At 49.5% G+C, this 20,157-nt stretch overlaps 1 protein-coding gene across 1 annotated transcript in view; it reads right to left on the bottom strand.

Annotated features, from left to right (window-relative positions):
• The window catches only part of LOC104510845 (calcium/calmodulin-dependent protein kinase kinase 1-like), a gene marked incomplete at its 5' end in the record, with an annotated part of 25,209 nt that extends 5,287 nt beyond the window's left edge, over positions 1 to 19,922 (bottom strand). Inside the window, 7 exons of the mRNA XM_010153219.1 lie at positions 4,358 to 4,461; positions 5,477 to 5,605; positions 8,267 to 8,354; positions 12,768 to 12,841; positions 13,921 to 13,974; positions 14,679 to 14,878; positions 19,867 to 19,922. Coding sequence (XP_010151521.1) covers positions 4,358 to 4,461; positions 5,477 to 5,605; positions 8,267 to 8,354; positions 12,768 to 12,841; positions 13,921 to 13,974; positions 14,679 to 14,878; positions 19,867 to 19,922 — 705 coding nt within the window. The remainder of the gene's footprint in view (positions 1 to 4,357; positions 4,462 to 5,476; positions 5,606 to 8,266; positions 8,355 to 12,767; positions 12,842 to 13,920; positions 13,975 to 14,678; positions 14,879 to 19,866) is intronic.
• Between the last annotated feature and the right edge of the window lie 235 nt (positions 19,923 to 20,157).

Raw genomic sequence — 20,157 nt, 5'->3', positions numbered from 1 at the left:
GCTCGAGCCTGGCCACGGGCTGCATGGTCTGCAGGGCACGAATCCCTGCATCTCTGGGAGACCCTGAACAGAAGGCGGGATGCGCTGCCACCCGAACACCCGGCCCCGGCCCCAGCACAGCTCACAGGGTGACGTGAGAGCCAGCGGCACGCGCCCCGCTTCTAGGTGTGCGGAGCAGCTCTGCTGGGAGAGGCGGACGCGGCACTCCGAGAGCTGCTGACCAGGGATCTTCATAGAATCATCGAATGGTTTGGGTTGGAAGGGACCTTAAAGCCCATCTAGTTCCAACCCCCCTGCCATGGGCAGGGACACCTTCCACTAGACCAGGTTGCTCCAAGCCTCATCCAGTCTGGCCTTGGACACTTCCAGGGATATGGATGGGATATGGAGGGATTCATGTTCCTCCTCTCTGGGGAATGTGCTGGCCATTTTAACAGCTGCCTTCTTAACTTTTCCATGCTGTTAACAGAAGCAATAAATAACAGCCAGGAGAGGATTCACTCCTTCCAGGTTTAAGGAGTGCTAAAAAAACCCTCTCCCCTCCCAGTGCTAATTTAAGAGCTATTTCAAGCCACCGGTGCCTCAACGGTGTCCTCCAAAGGAACAAAGGCTGTGGTAAACATGAAAGACCTCCTGCCATCGCGAGGACTTCCGCACACGCAGCTTCTGCACGAGGCGTTTCCAAGAACAGAGCCCAGCACACTGTGTGTACGTAAAGCAGGGAGAAATTAAAAAAGGTAAGGATTCAGCCCCATGATTTGGTTTCCTCCTCTCCAAATCCCAAAGAATGAGGTGTTAAAATAGCTCCTTTCTCTTCCTATTTTCTTAACGGACAGATCCATTTTAAGAACCGTCAATTAGGCATCAAATGCCAGAAAGCAGACTCAGCTGTCAGAGGATTTCCTGCAGGATATAATCTCAGTATGGGCACAGATGGAAGATGCTTGAAGCAGCAGCGAGTGGGCCTCTGGCAGTTTCACATGCAGCCTAATTAAAAAAATTGAATGCAAAACTGGAGTTCTCTAATTGCTTTTCTTTTTTCTTTATACAGTGAACACAACAAGTTATTTTCTACCTATAACTGGAAGGAGATGCAGTGTTAGAAGAGGTGATTCACCTCTCTAAAGACACTGCTGCTGAGGGGGAGAAGCTCTGTGGTGGAGAGCTTGGGAACTCGTGGCTTCTTGTTGTCTCAGCTCCTTGTGGGCCAGCACACGGCAGCGATGGCTGCGGGCACTGCCCTTCCGGCAAGGCCCACTCCTGGGGTCCCCTGTCCAGCTACGGGAGTGGAAACGGTGCCTGGCACGCAGGAACCCTACAGAGCCTTCATGCTACAACAGTATTATCTGTTCCTGCTAGGTCCTAGAGATTCACAGTCTCACTCAAAACTTACTTTAACTAGCACAGCCCTATTCATAACATTTGCACTGGTGTATTTTGTATGTGTATTTGTGGTTTTACTACAGAACACTATGAATTCAGGACTGGATGGGCTTCCTCTCTCCCTCTGTTTGCCCCTGTGGAAATAAGACTGTAATCAAGAGGTAACTCACTGACCAATGAGCATTCCCATTTAGACTTGGTTCACTTAAAATCAGCGTCGTTAAGTTCAACAACTCTACTGAAATTAAAAACATCATATTCAACCAGTCTCACACGGTTCAAAGTTTGAAATACTAATCCACATTCTGTAAAAATACCACCCCTGCTGTAGTTTAATACACGACACTTGGTTGAAGAGACTTTGCCAATGTCTTTCTTTTAAACAGAAGGGTTTTGAGAGGGGTTCTCAAAGCTCCAGTTACGCATGAATTAATTAGGATAAAGTCAACTGTTACTGCCAGAAGTCGGTACTGGTGGCGTGAGACTGAGAAATTAGGTGCAGGGGTTACTGCAGCGGAGAACTGTTACGTTCAAAGATCATTCACATTTTTTTTGGGACATCTCTAAGCGCTTACAGTGCTGGGCAGAGGCCAGCCCAGCACAGCCACAGCTCCGTCCCTGATCTGACATGTTCTTGTAAGCCAAGGGCACCAGGCACAGCAGCACAACCGGGGATATTATACACGGTTTTCGAAAACCTTTCAGCATAGTCCCATACTGGGAGACTGAACCCAAACCCGGGGCTGAAATGTGCAGAGACAGGGAAAGACACTGGTTTTGTATAAGCTGAGAAGAATTAGAATAGTAACTTTAGAAAGGAGACAAAAGTCAAAAGGGAGACCTACAGCTCGCCTTGAAGGTCTAAAAAGATTTAAAAAGGGATTAGACACTGACATTATGGCTAACCAGAATCTTCACAGCTACATTAGCTCAAATGGACTTTACTACTTCTGAGCAGGTAATAAAGCATCAGGCTCCAGGCAGGAACAAGCCACAGCATCGGGATCATGGAGTTTTCCCACCAGTTGGTTAGTTAGTGGGATGGGCTTTCAAGCATCTCAGATGAAGGTGGAAGAAAACAGATGCCTTTTGGAAACAGGCTCAAGGTACCAGAGCAGCAGACCACCTTGAAATATTAATTCAGGCAGAGCTTGAGAAGCAGAAATCCTGCCATGCTCCAAGTTAGTTGTCCTGGCCAGTGGGAAGCATACAATACAGTTTTCTGCAAATTTAGTAAAAGCCCTCTCTAGTAAAAGAGCAATGCAATGCAGTGACCAGGAGCGACAGTGAAGATACGGGCAGGAACCTGTGCCAAATTAGCAGTAACTAATTTGGAAGGCGATGAGCCAAGGGAAACAAACAAATGAGGACAAATCCCTTGTGCTAAGCTGCCAAAGGAGCCGTGACTGCCAGGCTCTTCAGTTATGTCCCCACAGCAGCACTCGTGTGTGGGGTGTCGGACTGTTAAACTGGTGTCCAATAACTGCTCCTAGGCTCAGAGGCAAAACGTTTTCCAAATTCTCTGATGCACAGTTGATCCCTGAAGCATCATCATCCTTAAACGAGCTGAGCCCTTAAATCCCCACACACCCTGGAGAGAGAGACACTCCCCTGTCTGCATTGTCAAAGGTGCAGTGGGACTCAGCACAGCCTCGTGGGAGTCTGCTAGGCATGGTACTGGGATTTTGGGTAGAAAAGGATCATTCTGGGACAACACAGCTTTGTTGTGGCCTGCAGCCTTACAGATTCTGCAGGGTGAGAACGTGAAAATAGCTGTCCAGGTCAGGCAAATGGTCCAGTTGTTACTCACTGGATTGACAGCCCAGAATCCTGGCTCTGAAAGGGGTGGGTAACCAACATGAGGGAGAAAAAGTGAGGGCCAAGTAAAGGACAGAGAATTCTCCCCCATCCCTGTACATCCAGACCATTGTGTTTAAAATTTGTTGATGAATCTAATAGTAATTAATTTGTCTACTCCCTTTTTAATCCCAATATAGCCATTTATATCCAGCTTCCAAAATCACAGAATCACAGAACGGTTTCGGTTGGAAGGGACCTGAAAGATCATCTCGTTCCAACCCCCTGCCATGGGCAGGGACACCTTCCACTAGACCAGGTTGCTCCAAGCCTCATCCAGCCTGGCCTTGGACACTTCCAGGGATGGGGCATCCACAGCTTCTCTGGGCAACCTGTCCCAGTGCTTCCCCACTCTCTCCGGGAAGAATTTCTTCCTGATATCTAATCTAAACCTCCCCACTTTCAATTTAAACCCGTTACCCCTTGTCCTGTCCCTACAGGCCCTCGTAAAAAGTCCCCCCCAGCTTCCCTGTAGGCCCTTGTTGCCTTGTAGGCAATGAAATACTTCACTGCAATGCATTCTCCCATTTGACAACTGGGTGTGTGAGAAAATACTGCCAGTTTTCTCAAATGAAAGAGCAATGTCAGTGTTCTCCACTCTCTGCCCTTGCGCCTCCATGGTGGCTCTGCTCAGATTTGGGCCTCAGACCACAGGAAAACCACATCCTCTCATTTCCAGCTTATAAAACATGCAAACTGCTCATCTCATGCCTTTCCTGTTGACTGTAAAAAGCAGAGAAGAACTAAACCCTCCTATACCTATGTAGACTAGACTCTAATTAAACTTTAGTTCACCAACCTCTAATGGATCTTTGATCAAGCATATTATACACTAATAGGTTAAAAAAACAGACCCAAGTTTAGCACCTCACATGTGTTTAGGCCAAACCCATCTTACAGAGAGAACTGCATCTATAAAAAGAGTGTTTATGCTGCTTTGCGGAATTGTATTTTGACATCAGAGGACTTGAGGTACATTTGAGCTTCCGTATTTCATTTAGAAGTGAGTTTTGTCCTTAAATGCTATGGAAAAGATTTGCAAACTGCTTCCTTCATCCTCCCCACACACCTCTACTCTGCAGGTGCAGCAGAGCCAGGTAAAGCTGTATATACGTACATCAGTAAGTTCCCTGGAGCAGACATGGACCTCTCCTCCCGCCTGGTCTGAACCTCGAATGGATTTCCAAAGGAGCGTTTTCTCAGCATGGCCTTCACTAGGATCTTTGAGGAAGGAAAACAGAGCAGTAAGAACAGCAAGACTGACATATCACCCCTTGAAGCTAGCTCAAAGGAGTCTAACAGCAGCTTCTTTAATAATTCAACAGACATTTAACAGCATTACAGCTAAAGCATGAACTAGAGAAACCCACAGAACAGCTACACGACTTCCCGGCAGTGAGCTCAGATCCCTGGATGGAGAGAGTTGCTGGCAATGTGTGGCTGCTGCCCCCGCCCTGCCACTCATGGTGGTCCAAACCCACGAGGAGGAGGCACCAGAGCTCTCCTGGGCCATCCTCCCAGGCAGGCACTGCTGGGGAGCAAAGCCAGCTCCTGCAGGTTCAAAGGCAAAGGTCCTGCTGTCAGGGGGGAAGGATGGTTTTCACTCCCCCAGCTGGCTGCTGGGGGAATGGTCTATGTGAACTTGACACTACAAGAGCTGTGAAAACAGGCCCTCCTTGTGCTCAGCACCTCTCTCCCCGTAAGGAACCCCCCAAAGGCACCTGCATCATAGTAATTGCCTGTAGCAGACCTCCAGCTGACCACACACAAACCGCCAAGAGAGCCCTGAACAGCCACTTGTGGTTCCCCTGAGGCTGGCAGGCAAGTGCCACCAAGGCCCTGCTGGCAGACGTCCTCTCCCTGCTGCTCTGGCAACATCACCTCCAGGTCTGGAGCCTTCAATGTGAGGATCCACGTGAGGTGTCTTGCAACCTCTAGATTAATGAAACAGAACACACTTGGGATGCTTCTGGTGTTTTGGGATGTCTGATGCCAGACACTTGGAGGGTGTGACCCTACAGCTCTTAGGAGAGCAGCCGGACAGGTATAAACAGGACCGCAGGGTCAGGCTGCTGTAGTACCCGGAGACAAGACGTTCACACCGGGACGGGAGGCCAAGTTTCTCGTGCCAGGACCACACGTGTACCCTCTCCAAACCTCCTTCACCAGCTGAGACCTTCAGCGAGGTATCATGCTCTTGACCCAGGCAGAGGATGTGGCTGGGGTTTATACGTACCACAGCTGGCAAACTCGGGATCGTCTTCACTGAGTTCTTCACCTCCTCCTCCGTCACCTCCACCACAGTACAGTGCTCTTCCTCCAGTGGCAGCGGCTCCTCGCCGCCCTTGGTTAGCCACGGGTGCACCTGCGCGGGGAGGAAGAGACAGCTGTAGGTCTCCCTTCTACCACAGAGCGCTGTGGTGTCGGTGATGAGACAGAAACGGGGGCACAGAACTGATCACAGCGTAAGCTGTCAGTACCGCTCCATTTTCCACTTCCAGTGCTGTGGTTCAACCAGCTCCCTTGGAAATCTTGGCAATTTGGCGCCTGGCCAGAGGGCAACCCCTCATGCCCACTGCTGTCACATCCACTGCCACCGACCGGCACCTTGGAGGAACCTGGCACCCCCTGAATCAAGTCCGAAACGCTTTGAAATCTGAGTTATCCAGAGCCTTTTCATCTTTTTCTCTCACACGCACACATTTCATCTGGGTGCTCGCTACCAGGGAGAATCATTTATGGATCTGCACAAACAAAGGTTTAGGTGCTTAAAACAGAGCACTGGGTGTGACTACTGAGGCTTCATGCTACTGCAATGGCCTCCTGCCTATGTAAATAGTGAAACAACACACCTTGCCACCATGTAGAGCTCTACACACCCACAAAGGAGAGAGAAGGCAGTTTCCCACCATCTCTCCCTGCCGCTGCCGTGCTGCTGTGGAAGGGAGCTGACGGCAGGACAGGGGCAGGGTCTCTGCTACCCACACCCAGGGCTGGACATTCTGCCTGTCAGGGAGAGCATCCTCCATAGCTGCTGCTAGAAATGCTCCTCACCCTCCAGGACGAGGAGTTAATTAGGATGGATGCTCACTGCCTATTGCTATTCAGAGGAGCTGGAGGCAGGTGTCCAGAGTGCTCTCCCAGGGCGTAGTGATGAGCTTCTTTATAGCGCTTTATCAAGTTGTGTTTTCCAAAGATCATTAATTGTGCTTACAACAACTCTTTTCAAAGGCACATCACCAGGTCCAGCCTCAAGTGCCAGCAGGACACTAAACCCTGCAGTCTACAACTTGCGAACATTGTGGCTAGGGAGAAGACTCTGCCTAGCTGAGTGTTCGATGTTCCTCACGTAAAATGTAAATTTTATGTGCAAATTTTACACATAAAGTAAAATTTGCTTGATTTTTTTTCGTGGCGAACAGCAATTCCAAACCTAGTTGGCAGAGCAGTTAAGGCATTTGTCCAGCCTAATCCCTTTATGTAACTTTACCGCCTCCTTCCAGCTTTTGCCACGTCTATCTTCAGCGTAAACACCAGAGATTGTCAGCTATGAATGATCACACCTGAGAAGCAGCGTGGAGCTGACGCTCGCCAGCACAAGAACGTTTGCAGTCACATCAGGATTTTATCTTACAGGTAAGGAACGTGAAAGAGGAAGAGAGTGTGAAACAGGGAGAAACAAATGGAAGGAACCAAGGGAGGAGGACAAGGTGACCTGGATTAGCCACTTAGAAACTTCTAACTATGCAAGAAGGCAACGCTGGAGCCCCGAAGCTGTGCAGCCAGCTGTATGCTACTTCACAGTGAAAAGCTCCTTAGGATTAGTCTGAACAAATACGGAGGGAGCGTTGGCATCTCCTCGTCTGTGTTACATCAACTGCACAGGCTGCTCTCTCCTGTGCTCTCTGGGTTGGATTCCTCTGGCCAGGGCCTTCAGTGATGGTGGCAGTCACTCCACAGCGCCTCTGCCAAGAAGCTGCTTGGCCACTGTCTTATTTGTGGGAATAGCAGAAAAAAGCTGCCCTTTTTGATACTGCCTCTCCGGGACGGTTTCCATGGGTGCGAACATGAGAAAAACAGTGCTCAAGGCCCAGCCTGGTGCTAGACACGTGCTCTTTCAGCATCACAGAATCACTAAGGTTGGAAAAGACCTCTAAGATCATCGAGTCCAACCGTCAAGTACAAGTCCTCAAGCACATCAAGCTTCTTCAGTGCAAGGCCGGGGGTAAGACCCAGCACCCTGTTCTGCTCTTCTCCCCAGGGTTCTCACAGGGCTCAGGTTTCCACCTGAAGCACCTGCCAGAGCTGCCAAGTGAAATCACATAAATGCAGCTCCAAAGCACTTCCCACCATCACCAGCTGTGGCCTCCTGGGCACAGAGGGAAGCGACACCACGTTTCTTCTCAAAGTTCAACTTTCATAGTCAGCTTCAGTGGTGAACATGCTGGTGTTGGCCTGAGACAAGTAAAGAAGAGTTGTGTGCCTTGCACAGGATGTCCAAGGCCTCACTGGGGGGTAGCATGAGGACAGAAAGCCCTTGCAAAAACACAATGAAGCCAAGCCTTGTGCTCTACCAGGTGTATTCATTCGCCGTATTAATAAGCATCTCCCTGTAAAGCTGACAGACGCAAATATGCTGCCCTGAGGCTGTTCACCATACAAGCACCAGAGGAGGAACGCACTTCCAGCCCCCGTAACACAGGTCCAACACTGACAGCACATGCTCTGCAGCTAGCAGTCCCCATGACAATGTCGATTCTCCTGGGCATTTGCTGAGGATCAGCCAGCTTTGAGTAATATTAATTTAAATAAGTAAACAAGAAAGCTTTTGTCAATATTCCCCAAGCACGCTGCAGCAACAGAGCTCTTACACACGCTGCAAAATGAGCACTCTACCTTCCTGAGGCGGTGTGCCAGAGAAAGCTCCCAAAACAAACACCCGGAACAGCTCTGCCTCATTAGGAGGTACCAAAGGAACAAGTAAATCAGCTGAGACAAAAGACTGTAATATCAATTTCCAATTTACCTTAATTTCAGGGACTGTTATCCTTGTTTCTGGGTTTTTATCCAGCATGCGTAGGATCAGTTCCTTGAGCTCTTCACTTATCTGTGCTCTGAGTGAAGAAAATAGCAGAGTACAGTTAGCAGGGGAATTGTCAGTGCTCAAGGCATGCCCAGCCCTGACTGCAGTTACTTGGTAGAGAATCTGCTCCGCTCAGAAGATACTTTCTCTGCAAACGTGGCTTGAGAAAGGAAGGTCTAGTTGGCTTGGTTCCTCCTCAGGCATCATGGTCACTGCTACAGGTTCTGGTCATCTTGTCCTGCCCGCTAACACAGCTGATGCTCTCAAAATGCAGGACAAGGGATCAGGTGAATGGATCTAAGGATTTTTTTAAAGACAGCACACTCTACGGGAATTTCAGAGGACAGATTCTGGGACAACAGAGTGTTACTGAGGGCAGCACTCGAGTTGAACTCTACAAGAAGGGCACAACTTGTTCTGCCAAACTCGCATCATGAGCAACCATGTGCTGCGTGAAACATCCCCATTTGACACTCAAGTTCCCAGCTATGTTGCAGGTTGTGTTAATTAAACTGCTTCCATGAATGTTGATGGTGGTCAGTTTGGTAACTCGGTATTTCCTACCTGTATAGCTTAGCCTTGGGGTAACGAAAGGAGGGACTGGACAGATGCGACCAAGAGAAATACATCTGATTTTTTCACACTATTTCCAAGGTCTAAATGCTGGAGTGCCTGAACCCAGAAGCCTCTCTATTCACACAGAGCCCTTGGGCCTGCAGTCTGTCCCTCTAGTCCAAAGGCTTCAATGACTTCTGTCGCTAATGATGCAGGCAGTGTCTTTAAAACACTTTGATCTGTATAATCAAAGTGCTATTAAGATAAAATGCCGGTGTATGACAGAATCGTATGAGGCTGTTAGAAGTCTGTACCACAAATGACTGTTGAGGAGCTGCATTTCTGCACGGCGATGGAATTTGGCAGTATAAAATGTCACTCCCCAGCAGGGTTGGTTTTTAGCTTGAAAACACAGATGAGGACCAGGTGCTGTGCTCACCTCTTCTGCACCTCCCCAAGCAGAGGAGGGAATAAACGATCACAAACCTAAATGAAGACCACATCGCAGTAAGGGAAGTTTTGGTGGGATGAAAACAGAGCTGCTGTTTAGTAATTTATGAATACTTTACGTAGAGTTTGGTTATGGGATCTTTAACAACCAACCACAAAGAAACGCTGCTCGTTCAGTGGGAAGGGGCAGAAAGTGGGCTCCGTTTAAAGTCAGAACACTGGCTGTAGAACCAAGGGTCTACAGTGCACAGGCAACATGGCCCAGACAAGGGGAAGGGCAGGATGAGTCCTCAGAGGCTTCCCACCTCCTAAGCTGCACTGTAGGTGGCAATTTAGGTGAGAATGGGAAGAACCGTGCTGCTGGAGACCAGCTCAAGGAACAGCCTTGGGGAGTGACCGTGCCATTAGCAGGTTGGAATAAACAGACTCCTGGGGGGGGCAGGGGGAGAGAGAGACACACTGAAATGGAGGTGAGATGGTGTTTTTAAAATACTTAACATCAGATCTGTGCCAAACTGGCAATGGATTTAATTAAAATATAAGAAATAGACTGTATATAATCACTTAACATTTCTGGGCACCAGATGGATTTCTACACAACACAGGATTAGTGTCATAAGAAAATGCCCTATAAACAGGATCGCAAAGTGTCAGGTGTGTTATGGCCAGGTGACAGACCGCATCCCCATGTCTGCTTCCCCTCTCCATTCTGCCAGGTTGCACGCTGTACCCGACGGCATCTTTCATCTGAGAAGCCTGTGCTATCTGAAATTTCTCATAGTCCTGTAACGGCTGGCAGGAAGCTGCCCAGCATCGCAGAGCTCAGCACCCATTTGGGAGGACTGCCAGCACCACAGATCATTTTACAGGGTGCTCGCAGGTCAGAGAACATTGTCCAGGACTTCAGCTCTTCACCAGGAGGGATTATCCAAAGCTTCTGGCTCACTTAATACATTCCTGGGCCCAAACTTCTCCAGCTTGACTTTTTAGTCATGCCAGGATCTTCAGGGTGTGAGCTAACCTCATTTACCTTGTGTCATGCCAAGGACTCATTGACATGAATGAGAACTCCAGAGCGATAAATATTTATCCCAGCGTCTCGAAGGGAAGGGAAAGGACAATGGCGCCAGTACAGTCAGCTCCATCCCTGTCCTAAAGGTTGTCAGGAAACAGGCACTGAGTTTCCATGGACTGTCTGCAAACAGGAATGTGTCTTTTGTAGCCATGGTGAAATAAATTGAAACCAAAATATTCCTAACTGTAGTGAGGTGCTAATTCTGTGGGAGGTCAGGGTGGACCCAGTCCAGTGAATTCCAGCTTTATGTGTGTGTCTGTTACTGCCTTTATCTGACAAATAGATGTAGTTTAGACAGCTGCCAACACCCAGTAACTCTGCTCCTCCAAGAGCCTAACAAGGGGCTCAGCTTTTTTTGGACTGGGAGAGCAGGTCACTGAGAAATCCAAATAAATCATGCAGCGGAATTATCGCTGAAGGAAATGTCTGAATGAAGAAAAGGTTCTCAGCACAACCCAGTTAGCCCATTAAATGTTAATAACTTACTGCAGAGACAGATGGGAACAGTCACTTGCAAGCCGACTGCTAACCCAAATACATGATGGTTGAGAGGATGGGCGTTTTGCCAGGACCCAGAGAGCAGGGAGAAAACTGCCAGGGAAACATAAACAATTTTTTTTTTCTTTGCTGCAGTGCTGTTAAGCCAAATCCTGCCCCAACTGCCGAGCAACCGGTGGGAACACGGCAACGTGGCATGACCAGCCCTGATGCTCTTAACGCCTGGTTTGCTCAGCTAGAAAAGCTCACCGACGGCACAGGGCGGGCTTGCCAGAACTGCTCCGTACCCACCACTGGGGCCTGTGTTTGCCGTCTAACAACCAGCCTGGGCTTGTGGGTGGCAGGTCCTTGGGAGGGGTGCTCCACAGAGCCCTCGGTGTGAGGTCCAACAGCCTGAGCCGAGACGGCTCCATCCGAGCTATCTGCAGCGGCTGTGCTTCACAGTCAATGGAGAGATAACGGATACAGCCCATGGAGCCTTGGACATGAGTCACCCCATCCAAGGCAGATGTCTAAAATAGGACAGCCTGAGCACCCATTGCTTTCTGCAGACTCAGAAGGGAGCCTGCGACTGCCAAGGCAGAGGCCCAGCCCTTCACTGCAGGCGTCTAAAAATTCAGGGAGCATCTCAAAAAATTCACGTAATAGGTGGCGGATACATAGATGGGCTGCCTGACAACATCCCTCCCTTCCCTTCCAATACCAGATGCACCTTGCATTAGAGTTTTAATTTCTTCATGCTTGTTTTAAAGTCGTTTTATCCCTATGTTTTTATTAGAATGAGCAGTTGGGACAAGGTGGTCAAAAATTCTTTGCCCGACTACTGTGCTGATTTGGGAAGGAAAATAAAGTCCAGCTTTGGCTGCTTCATCTGAGAGCAACCAGGAAACACACATTAAGCACCACCAGAGTCACCAGAAGCCTGAAGGTGGAGGAGATGCCGAGGAGGGGCCATACACGAAGGAAAGGCCCGATGGCAGAGACTGAGCACGCGTCGAGCGTTACCGTCTCCCGCCAGGCTCCTTTGACAAGGCCACGAACACTCATTGCTCAGTGCCTCGACGCTCAACTTCCCAGCGCTCAAACGGTACGCGAGCGGCCTCGGCTTGTCCCCCTGCACTGCTGCCTGTGCTTCTGTGGGCTAGAGGTCACCCTGTCATCCTGCAGCTGCCCATCCCACCTAACAGAGCCCAGCAGCCTGCACACCCAGCTCTGACAGTGGCCAGCGCAGGTTTCCTTCACTGACCAAAGCGGGGCCGGCGTGGGGGGGACCCTCTCAACAAATTCACTTTTGGGTTTTTTTTCATTAGTAGCCCCAGTCCACCAGCACACAAGACAAACCCATGTTTTGCTGGAGTGTGTTGGAGGAGGCAGAGGAGTGGGGATGCACCAAGCACATGTATAGTGGTACAGAGGACAAGCCTCCTTCCATCAGACACTTCCCCCAGCGCTAAGGTCAGTCCAGGGAAGCGGCCGGTACTTACTTAGACTGAGAGGTCTGTGAAGGTCTATAAAGCACATTGATTCAGTGTACTAGTTTTCAAAAGTATTCTGGTGGCTACCACACGGGAGAAACACAAAACTCCAACCAAGCCATGCTTCCAGCATCAGAGCGGAACTCCTTACACCCACACCGAAACCCCTCTGCTTCCAAAGATTCCTTTAGCTCCTGTCCACACAACATGGACATAGGAGCAGCAGAGACAGCTGCAACGCTTTAACACCATCTCCACAAAACCCACGTGAAGGACCCAGGAAGCACCTCACCTGCCCTCGTGTGTCCCTTCGCGGTGGCATTTATGCTGCACAGTGAATACCACTGAAAACTGAACTTTATTTTACAGTAGCTGAGTAAAGTTTACTTACTCTTCTGGGAACTCTACAGGCTTGTTCTTGATCCTGTTATGAAGACCCAGAATATATTCATCTATAAAAGGGCACTGTAAAGCAAACAAAAGATTTTCCAGTTGTCAGAGATCCTGGCACTGCTTAGGCATTTGTCATTCACAGAACAGAAGTACACCCTGTTTACACTCCCGTGATTTTACGCAGCGATGGGAACAAACAAAATCTCCTCACACACAATAAATCGATTTGTTCCTTATTAAAAAATAAATGCAGGAGATCAGCAGAGGGATCTAGGGAAATTGATTGGGATACCCCCTTCCATCCAACCTACCAGGTGACAATGAACCACTCATTTTCCTTTTCTCTGTTCCACTGCTACCTGCAAAATGGAGACACTGATACCCCCTGGCTTGTATCATTGCTTTGAGGTCTTTCTGTGACAAGCATCATGTGAAGCAAGGTATTAAAACCCTTGGGTTTCCACTTTAAATTCAGATATCTGGATCCAGAGCATATTGTTTTCCAGCATAACCTTTTACACTGGATTCATTTAGACTTAGATTCTCACTCTTCCCACCTGGCAGGACCGGCAGGCAGTTAACCGAGCTGTGGTGAACACTGCGGGCGATGCAGGAGCAGCATCTTCACAGACCCTATGAACATCTGTATCAGAACTGAAGGAGCAGGTACCCTTGTTCTCTTCTGGCCACAGGAGAGGGAAGAGCCATGACAGGACGTGGAGTTTGCAGAAGGCAGTGCTGAAGAGCTGGCTCTGCTGAAGTGGTCTCCGACTGGCCCAGCTCAGCCTTCTGTAATCTGGATTGCTGGAGTGCTACAGGGGGCTTGGGATCAAAACTGTGCCTCTCTCCATGCTGTCTGGCTTCTTTCTAAATACAGGCAATAGTGATAACCCTGACAAACCACTGCTGGTGCTTCTGATGCTGTTCTGGGTTTGTAGCACTGCTCTGAGGACACGGCCAACTCTAGAAACCATCCTTTCCACCGATCTCAATATCAGCCCTTCTCATCCGCAGGGTGATTTGGGAAAGCAGGAGCTTGCAGAAGGAAGGTCTTTGTCTCTAATATTTGCCTTTATTTGGAAAGGAATGAGTCAAAAGTCAGACAGGCAGATGCTCCCTTGCAGGGCTCCAGGGTCTGAAAGCCAGCTTACCTTCCCGTAAACAAAGCAGTACAGGGTAATTCCCATGGCCCATACATCAAGTGCCTGAAAGAAAGCATGCACAGGCAGTGAGTGAGATGCAACACAGATGGAACGAGCTGGATTTTCCCACTGACTCACAGAACATTTGTAGGCATTTAACATTTCCTGTTCCATTGTGCAGAGCCTCTCTGAAGTTGGGCTCCTAAAGGCATCTGCAGCATGCCTGGGGAATGAGGACTGTGCTGGGCCAGACGCTGCCACAATCGTCCTTGCTGTGGAGCGCAGCGAGCAGCCGGCAGCCCCTTCTCACAGATGACACCGTCAGAGCTGAATGAAAGAGCTGAACCTCAAGCCTTCTTCCAGGCAAAAAACCCCACACTAGACCCTACCCCCACATCTGCACCACAGCGCTTCGCAGTGCCCTTCGGTTTCAGGGGACCAAGACATGACCTTGGTGTCTGGCAGTTCCCTGTGCCTCTTCATTATTTTGGAAGGGAATCAGGAGTTTTCTTCCTTCCCTTTGGGCAGGGAAAGGGTTCTGACATGGCTCCTGTCAGAGATCTGCAGCAAAGTCTGTCTGCCCACCGCACAGAACAGCCAGTTGAGTTTTGCCTGGACTAAACACAGAATTAGAGCTTTGGTTTTACTTAATAATTCCAATTTTCACCATAATCCCTGGGTGGGGGGCAACACACAAAGGATGCAGGTGTGGTGCTGCCCTTTGTGCCATGCCTGAAGGTCCCAGAAGACTGTGAGCAAAGACCTACCTTTCCACTGAAGCTTTTGCCAGTGTCCGAAATGGCCTCCGGTGCCATGAAGGCTGGTGTCCCTGCTGTGCTGGAAAGCTGGGCATCGTTCCCTTCAAACTGATTGCTGACTCCAAAATCAGCAATTTTGATGTGCCCATCATCTCCTAAGAGCAAGTTGGAAGGCTTGATGTCCCGGTGAATGATCTTCTGGTAGTGCACTAAAAAAAACCCAAGAAAAGCCCATAGCAGCACAGTCGGCCACAGCTGACCCACCCAGAGGAAACCTTTCCAAGAGGATGAAAATAAGGCGCAAGCTCAGGCATCCCACCCAAGGCTGTCGCTGGATACGCAGTATAACGCAGCAGAAGTGCCATTTCCTGTAGCTATTCCTTTTCGGTGCCTCACTGAGATGCACGGAGCACAACAAACCCAAGAAAAGCCCATAGCAGCACAGTCGGCCACAGCTGACCCACCCAGAGGAAACCTTTCCAAGAGGATGAAAATAAGGCGCAAGCTCAGGCATCCCACCCAAGGCTGTCGCTGGATACGCAGTATAACGCAGCAGAAGTGCCATTTCCTGTAGCTATTCCTTTTCGGTGCCTCACTGAGATGCACGGAGCACAACACTCCGAAATACATCTGTCAGCATTGGAATTGTGCAAAGAACAGACGTGAACCCAGAAACAGCCCAGCCAGCGGGACCGAGCAGAGCTGCTAGGCAAGGAAATCTCTCACGTCTTGCAGATTTGCTTGGCCTCATCGGACCAGCTGATGGGTTGGGCAGCTTGCTATACGAAAGGTTTATGGGATCCAAATAAAGAGGTTCATTTTTTTATTTGCTTATTTTGAAACTGCAGTGCCATAAAGCTAATCAAAAGGGTAGAATGAAAGAGTACCAAAGGAGATATTTAGGCAAAATGAGACAACTAGCAGCCAAGCACCAAGGCCAGCCAACAGCTCAGAAATCAGTGGGTGTTTCCAACTCAAAAGATGCCTCTGACCATGGAGCAGTCACCAGCTGGTTGGGGCCAGCACCCCTGAAAAGGCTCTCTCTAGCCATGCTTCGCATCAGAGCCCACAGAGAAATGACCTCGCTTTGTTTTGTGTCACCCCAACCCCACGGCCAAGCTGCTAGCCCCTCCAATCACTCTCGCACCCAGAGCCACAGCCAAACCTCTGCCATGCAGCCCTCCAGAGCCGAGGCTGTCCCTGAACATGACCCTTCCCCTGCCAGGCTGCTGCAAAGCCTCCAGCTCTGTCCTGGCTCCATGAGGCCAACTATGGGCACCAGCTGAATTGCTCATACATCCAAAATGGAACTCTTGAAGGCTGAGATGCACTGAAAACACCACCACCACTACAATCCCACTCGCTACAGGCCATCTGGGAAGCAAGAGTGCAGCTGCAAGACAGCCATTGCTGGACAAGTGAGCGAAGCAGCAACAAGGAGTTGTAGGAAAGTGGCTGACGTCTCAGGGGCTTGAAGAACAAATTTAGAAGTGAAACAAACATTCAGAACACAAAATGACTCCAAAAACAGAACTGTAGAAAACCCAAGAGACATTACTGAATAGGAGATTCAGTTCCCAGGGGAATAGGACCCCTGTGTCCTCCCTCCTCCCCCAGTCCCAACCACCTTCCTTGCATTTCCTTCTTGCAAACAGAGCATGTTGGTTTTATACCTCCCCATGAGCACTTTTCATATCTCCTGGGAAATCATAGAATGGTTAGGGTTGGAAGGGACCTTAAAGATCATCTAGTTCCAACCCCCCTGCCATGGGCAGGGACACCTTCCACTAGACCAGGTTGCTCCAAGATACACAATAGGGTGGTAGAAAATCCTGGTCTAATCCTTTCCTGCTTTACAAACCTGGTCAGCACGTTGCCATGAAAGCAGCCTGCCCTACAGAGCATCCCACCTTGTGTTTTAGGACCAAGAAAGAACCAACTTCTCGTAACTCTTGCTCTTTTCTATCCAGCTTTGCAGCAGGCCATGTCTGGGGAGGGGAAGGCATGCTTGCAGATACTTTTTCTGCAAGGACCTCTCCTTAGTGTAAAGCTCTGTCAGGGGATGCTGCCCTCGACATATTAAAGAGCTGATCTGGGGACCCAGTAAGCAACAGTTGGCACTGGTGCTTACATCCTCTTCCAGATGTGCAAGCGCGTGGCCAGGCTGCAACGTGAGCCAGTTAATGCTGTAACAGCCCAGATAGACAGTCAGGATAAACACTGAAAGCCCTGCAACAACAGTAATTACGAGGAGACATCTGCTCCGCAGCAAAGCTGGTGGCAAGCTGACATTTCATTATGGTAATACAGGGAGAGCAAAAAGAAGCGAGGGGGGAGTGCAGTTTCCCCTCAGGAGATGATGAGCTGCCTTCCAGGCAGGTGTCTGGTATCATGCCTGATACCACAGGGCTGAGATTCCCAATGCCTCAAAAGGAAACCACACAAATATACAGGCCACAAATATAGGTGGGTCATGCAAGTGCATCCCTGGAGCGAAGTTTGAAAACTGAGGGAGTTACACTAGGCAAGCAGGTACTCTAGGCTTTTTATTATTTCTTCCATACAGGAAAGAAAAAAAAAACCAAAACAAAACCATAAACCAATTCCCATATCAAATAACTACTTATCTTGTAACACACATTCCCTGCCTTTGCGCAATCTAATAAAAGTAGAGGAAAAACATGGGCTGCTTGCCAGGTGCTCTGTGTTTGCTCAGTGCCCGTCTCAGCCCGGCACGTAGCAGGTTTGGGCACCGCTGGCTGTTAGGCACTGGAACAACACCAGTGTCCAACAAAAGAAACACGTCCTTTGCAAAAATCAAAGCCATCAAGCACTACGTGAACATCTGCACCTCCCAAACCAGAACATCCATGTGCTTGACGTGTGTGTTAGGGACGGTGCCAGTCTCTGACCTCGACTCCTCAGAGGAGGAAAGCAGCACAAGTGCCTGCGGGGCAGAGGAGCACAGGCTGCACTTTCGGAAGCGAGCCCGATGGCCCAGGGCTTTGCAAGGCTGCCCAGCCAGGCACCTCTGCAACCTGGCACCCGGGTTCAATACCAAACTGGGAGGGGAAGGAGACGGATGCAGAGGGGAAGGGGCTGGCTGGGTCAGGAGTGGCAGTGCTGGGGGCAGTGTCCATCCCGTGCTGCTTAGCTGTGCTGTTTGGGTGATGGTAAGGAAAGCCTTGTGCCAGCTGGCTCAGAAGGTTTCTGCTATCTGCAAATCCCCTCCCCTATTCAGTTGCCCTGTGCAGAAGGGAGTAGGACAGGGGGCAGAAATTAGGCACTGAACTGGTGTAAACAAATGAGGCTCCATCACAGCTATAAAAATGGTGAGAGCAAAAGCTCACGTCTGCCAAGAAGTGATTTGGTGTGGAGCTGCTAACCTGGTGAAGGCAACCTGAATCCCTTTTCTGCTCTGAAGAAACAATTCTTAAAGTCCCAGTCTGCCAGCTGCTGTGGGCATCCTCCCCTGCACAGCTATCCAAAACTGGCCTCAAGCTTCTAAATGCACGGGCTTACCCTCTCCTGTTCTGTGCCTTGCCACTGGTACAGCTCAGTACAATACAGTGCTGCCAAAAGTAGAGTAAAAGATTCCCCAAAAATCGTTCCCAAGTCCACTACTAAGCAACAGGAAAAAAAACCCCAAAACCTGGCTGTTTTGAGGGCTGCAGAAAGGAAGCAGGATTGCTCATCAACATCAGCTAAGGACATCAACATCACTAAGCTCAGAAAAACTTTCCAACCCCCCATCCGCAAGTCCAGATCTCTCGTAGGCCACGCGTTGCAGGGAGAAGGGCAGGGAACAACGAATTCAACGGGGCTGGCCAAAGGCTGACTGGCCAAGCGAGGGGACACGCCTGCAGTGACACAAGCATCACTGCCACACACTTCAAAAGGAGCACGGGGACAGAGCTGTTTTGTGGGAAATGTGTTCGTTAACCAGCATGATGACACGCAAAGGAAAACATGGTGCTATCCCCGCAGAACTCCAGAGGGAGAGCTAAGCTGCTCGGAAATAAAAGCCTACCACTAATGACACCCTCCAGACAGCTAATGACTGTACAGAAGGGACAACAAGGAGCACACAACCCACGGAGCCAGCCAAGGGGAGCAGGTAACAGCCACAGTGAGTTAAACAATCACCAGCACAAATTAACCCTCTAATTTCAGCAGCCTGAAGCATCTGGGAGAAAGTTCCTTCCCTCTGCTGATTAAGAGCAGCGGTAGGAAAGGCAGCCTCATTAGGATTGCTACGCAGTGTCACTGGAGGCCAGGACCAGAGGTCCCTGAAAGAACACACTCATCCTGTCCTTGGGACTAAGGACATGTGTGACACAGCCCCTAGTGAGCAGGAGCAGGGCTGTGTCAGGCACAGCAGAGAAGGAAAAGCTCTTTCAACAGCTGAGTAAGACCCCCAAATGTGCATTAAAGGAACATAAACAAAATGTCTGTATGACACAACTGAACTTGCTCCATGAGGGTTTGGGGATTTTCTTTCAAACCAACCCGTGACTCCCACTTAGTTCTCCCCATGGGGAACTGGGAAACCCTAAGAGTTTGTGCCCTCCATGGAGAACTTCCAGCTGCGCTGTGTCCTGCTCTATGAGACTGGCCACAACGAGGCGTTGGGTATTTTGCTTCTGACGTTACAGGAACGGTCACAAAGCAGGCAGCGACCATCCCTGGTGAGACTGCCCTCAGACAGGTCTGGCTGCAGGGATGCGGATGCTGGACGCACACAGCCTTGGGAAGGGCCACCCCATTGGTTCTTCCCTCCCAGGCCCCACACACAAGGGGACCATTACAGCCCAAAACCACTCATTCCCATGCAAATGTACCTGTCTGCATCCCTCCCAAGGTTAAAATCGATGCTGAGCTGGCCAAAGCAGAGCACTTGACTCAAGCTGCTCTGGCAAACTGACAGAATGGTTCCACACCTTGCTTTTGTCTGGAAAGGGTTTTGCTCTTAAAGTAAGAGGTCACAGCAGCTCCCTGGAACAACTTCCCTGGGCTCCAGGATGCTCTGCACTTTCTGTGCTGACAGACCTAATTCAAAGATTAGATCAATTCCTCTTCATAATGAAAATGAAACAATACAAGATATTACAGAGCCCTTAGGAAAAAGCCTGATTCTGCAGCACTCTGTTAAATCTGGTTTTATTAGACCCATCCTTCACTTCCGTGGAAAGGTAACAGTATTCCAGGCCTATTTGCATCTGAATAACAACCTCCTGGATTTCTAGAGCACCACTGAGGCAAGGATCCCAAAGCACGTTAGAAATAACTGTTTGCTAAACCTCACAGCCACGCCATGAAGGAAGCAGGTATGGCAGATGAAGGCGCATGTACTACATTTTCCTCACAGTTTGTGTTAGAAGGCCTGACTGGGCACATCCGAAGTTGATCCAGTCAAGTCTTAGAGCCCCAGGGTGCTCAGAAACAAGGGGAATCATACCTAAAAGTCTGGACTGTCTCCTGACTTCAG

Source organism: Eurypyga helias, unplaced genomic scaffold, assembly GCF_000690775.1.
Source record: "Eurypyga helias isolate BGI_N326 unplaced genomic scaffold, ASM69077v1 scaffold24316, whole genome shotgun sequence".
NCBI classification, from domain to species: domain Eukaryota; kingdom Metazoa; phylum Chordata; class Aves; order Eurypygiformes; family Eurypygidae; genus Eurypyga; species Eurypyga helias.
Note: the sequence above shows the minus strand (reverse complement) of the source record. Positions and strands in the feature narration are given on the sequence as shown.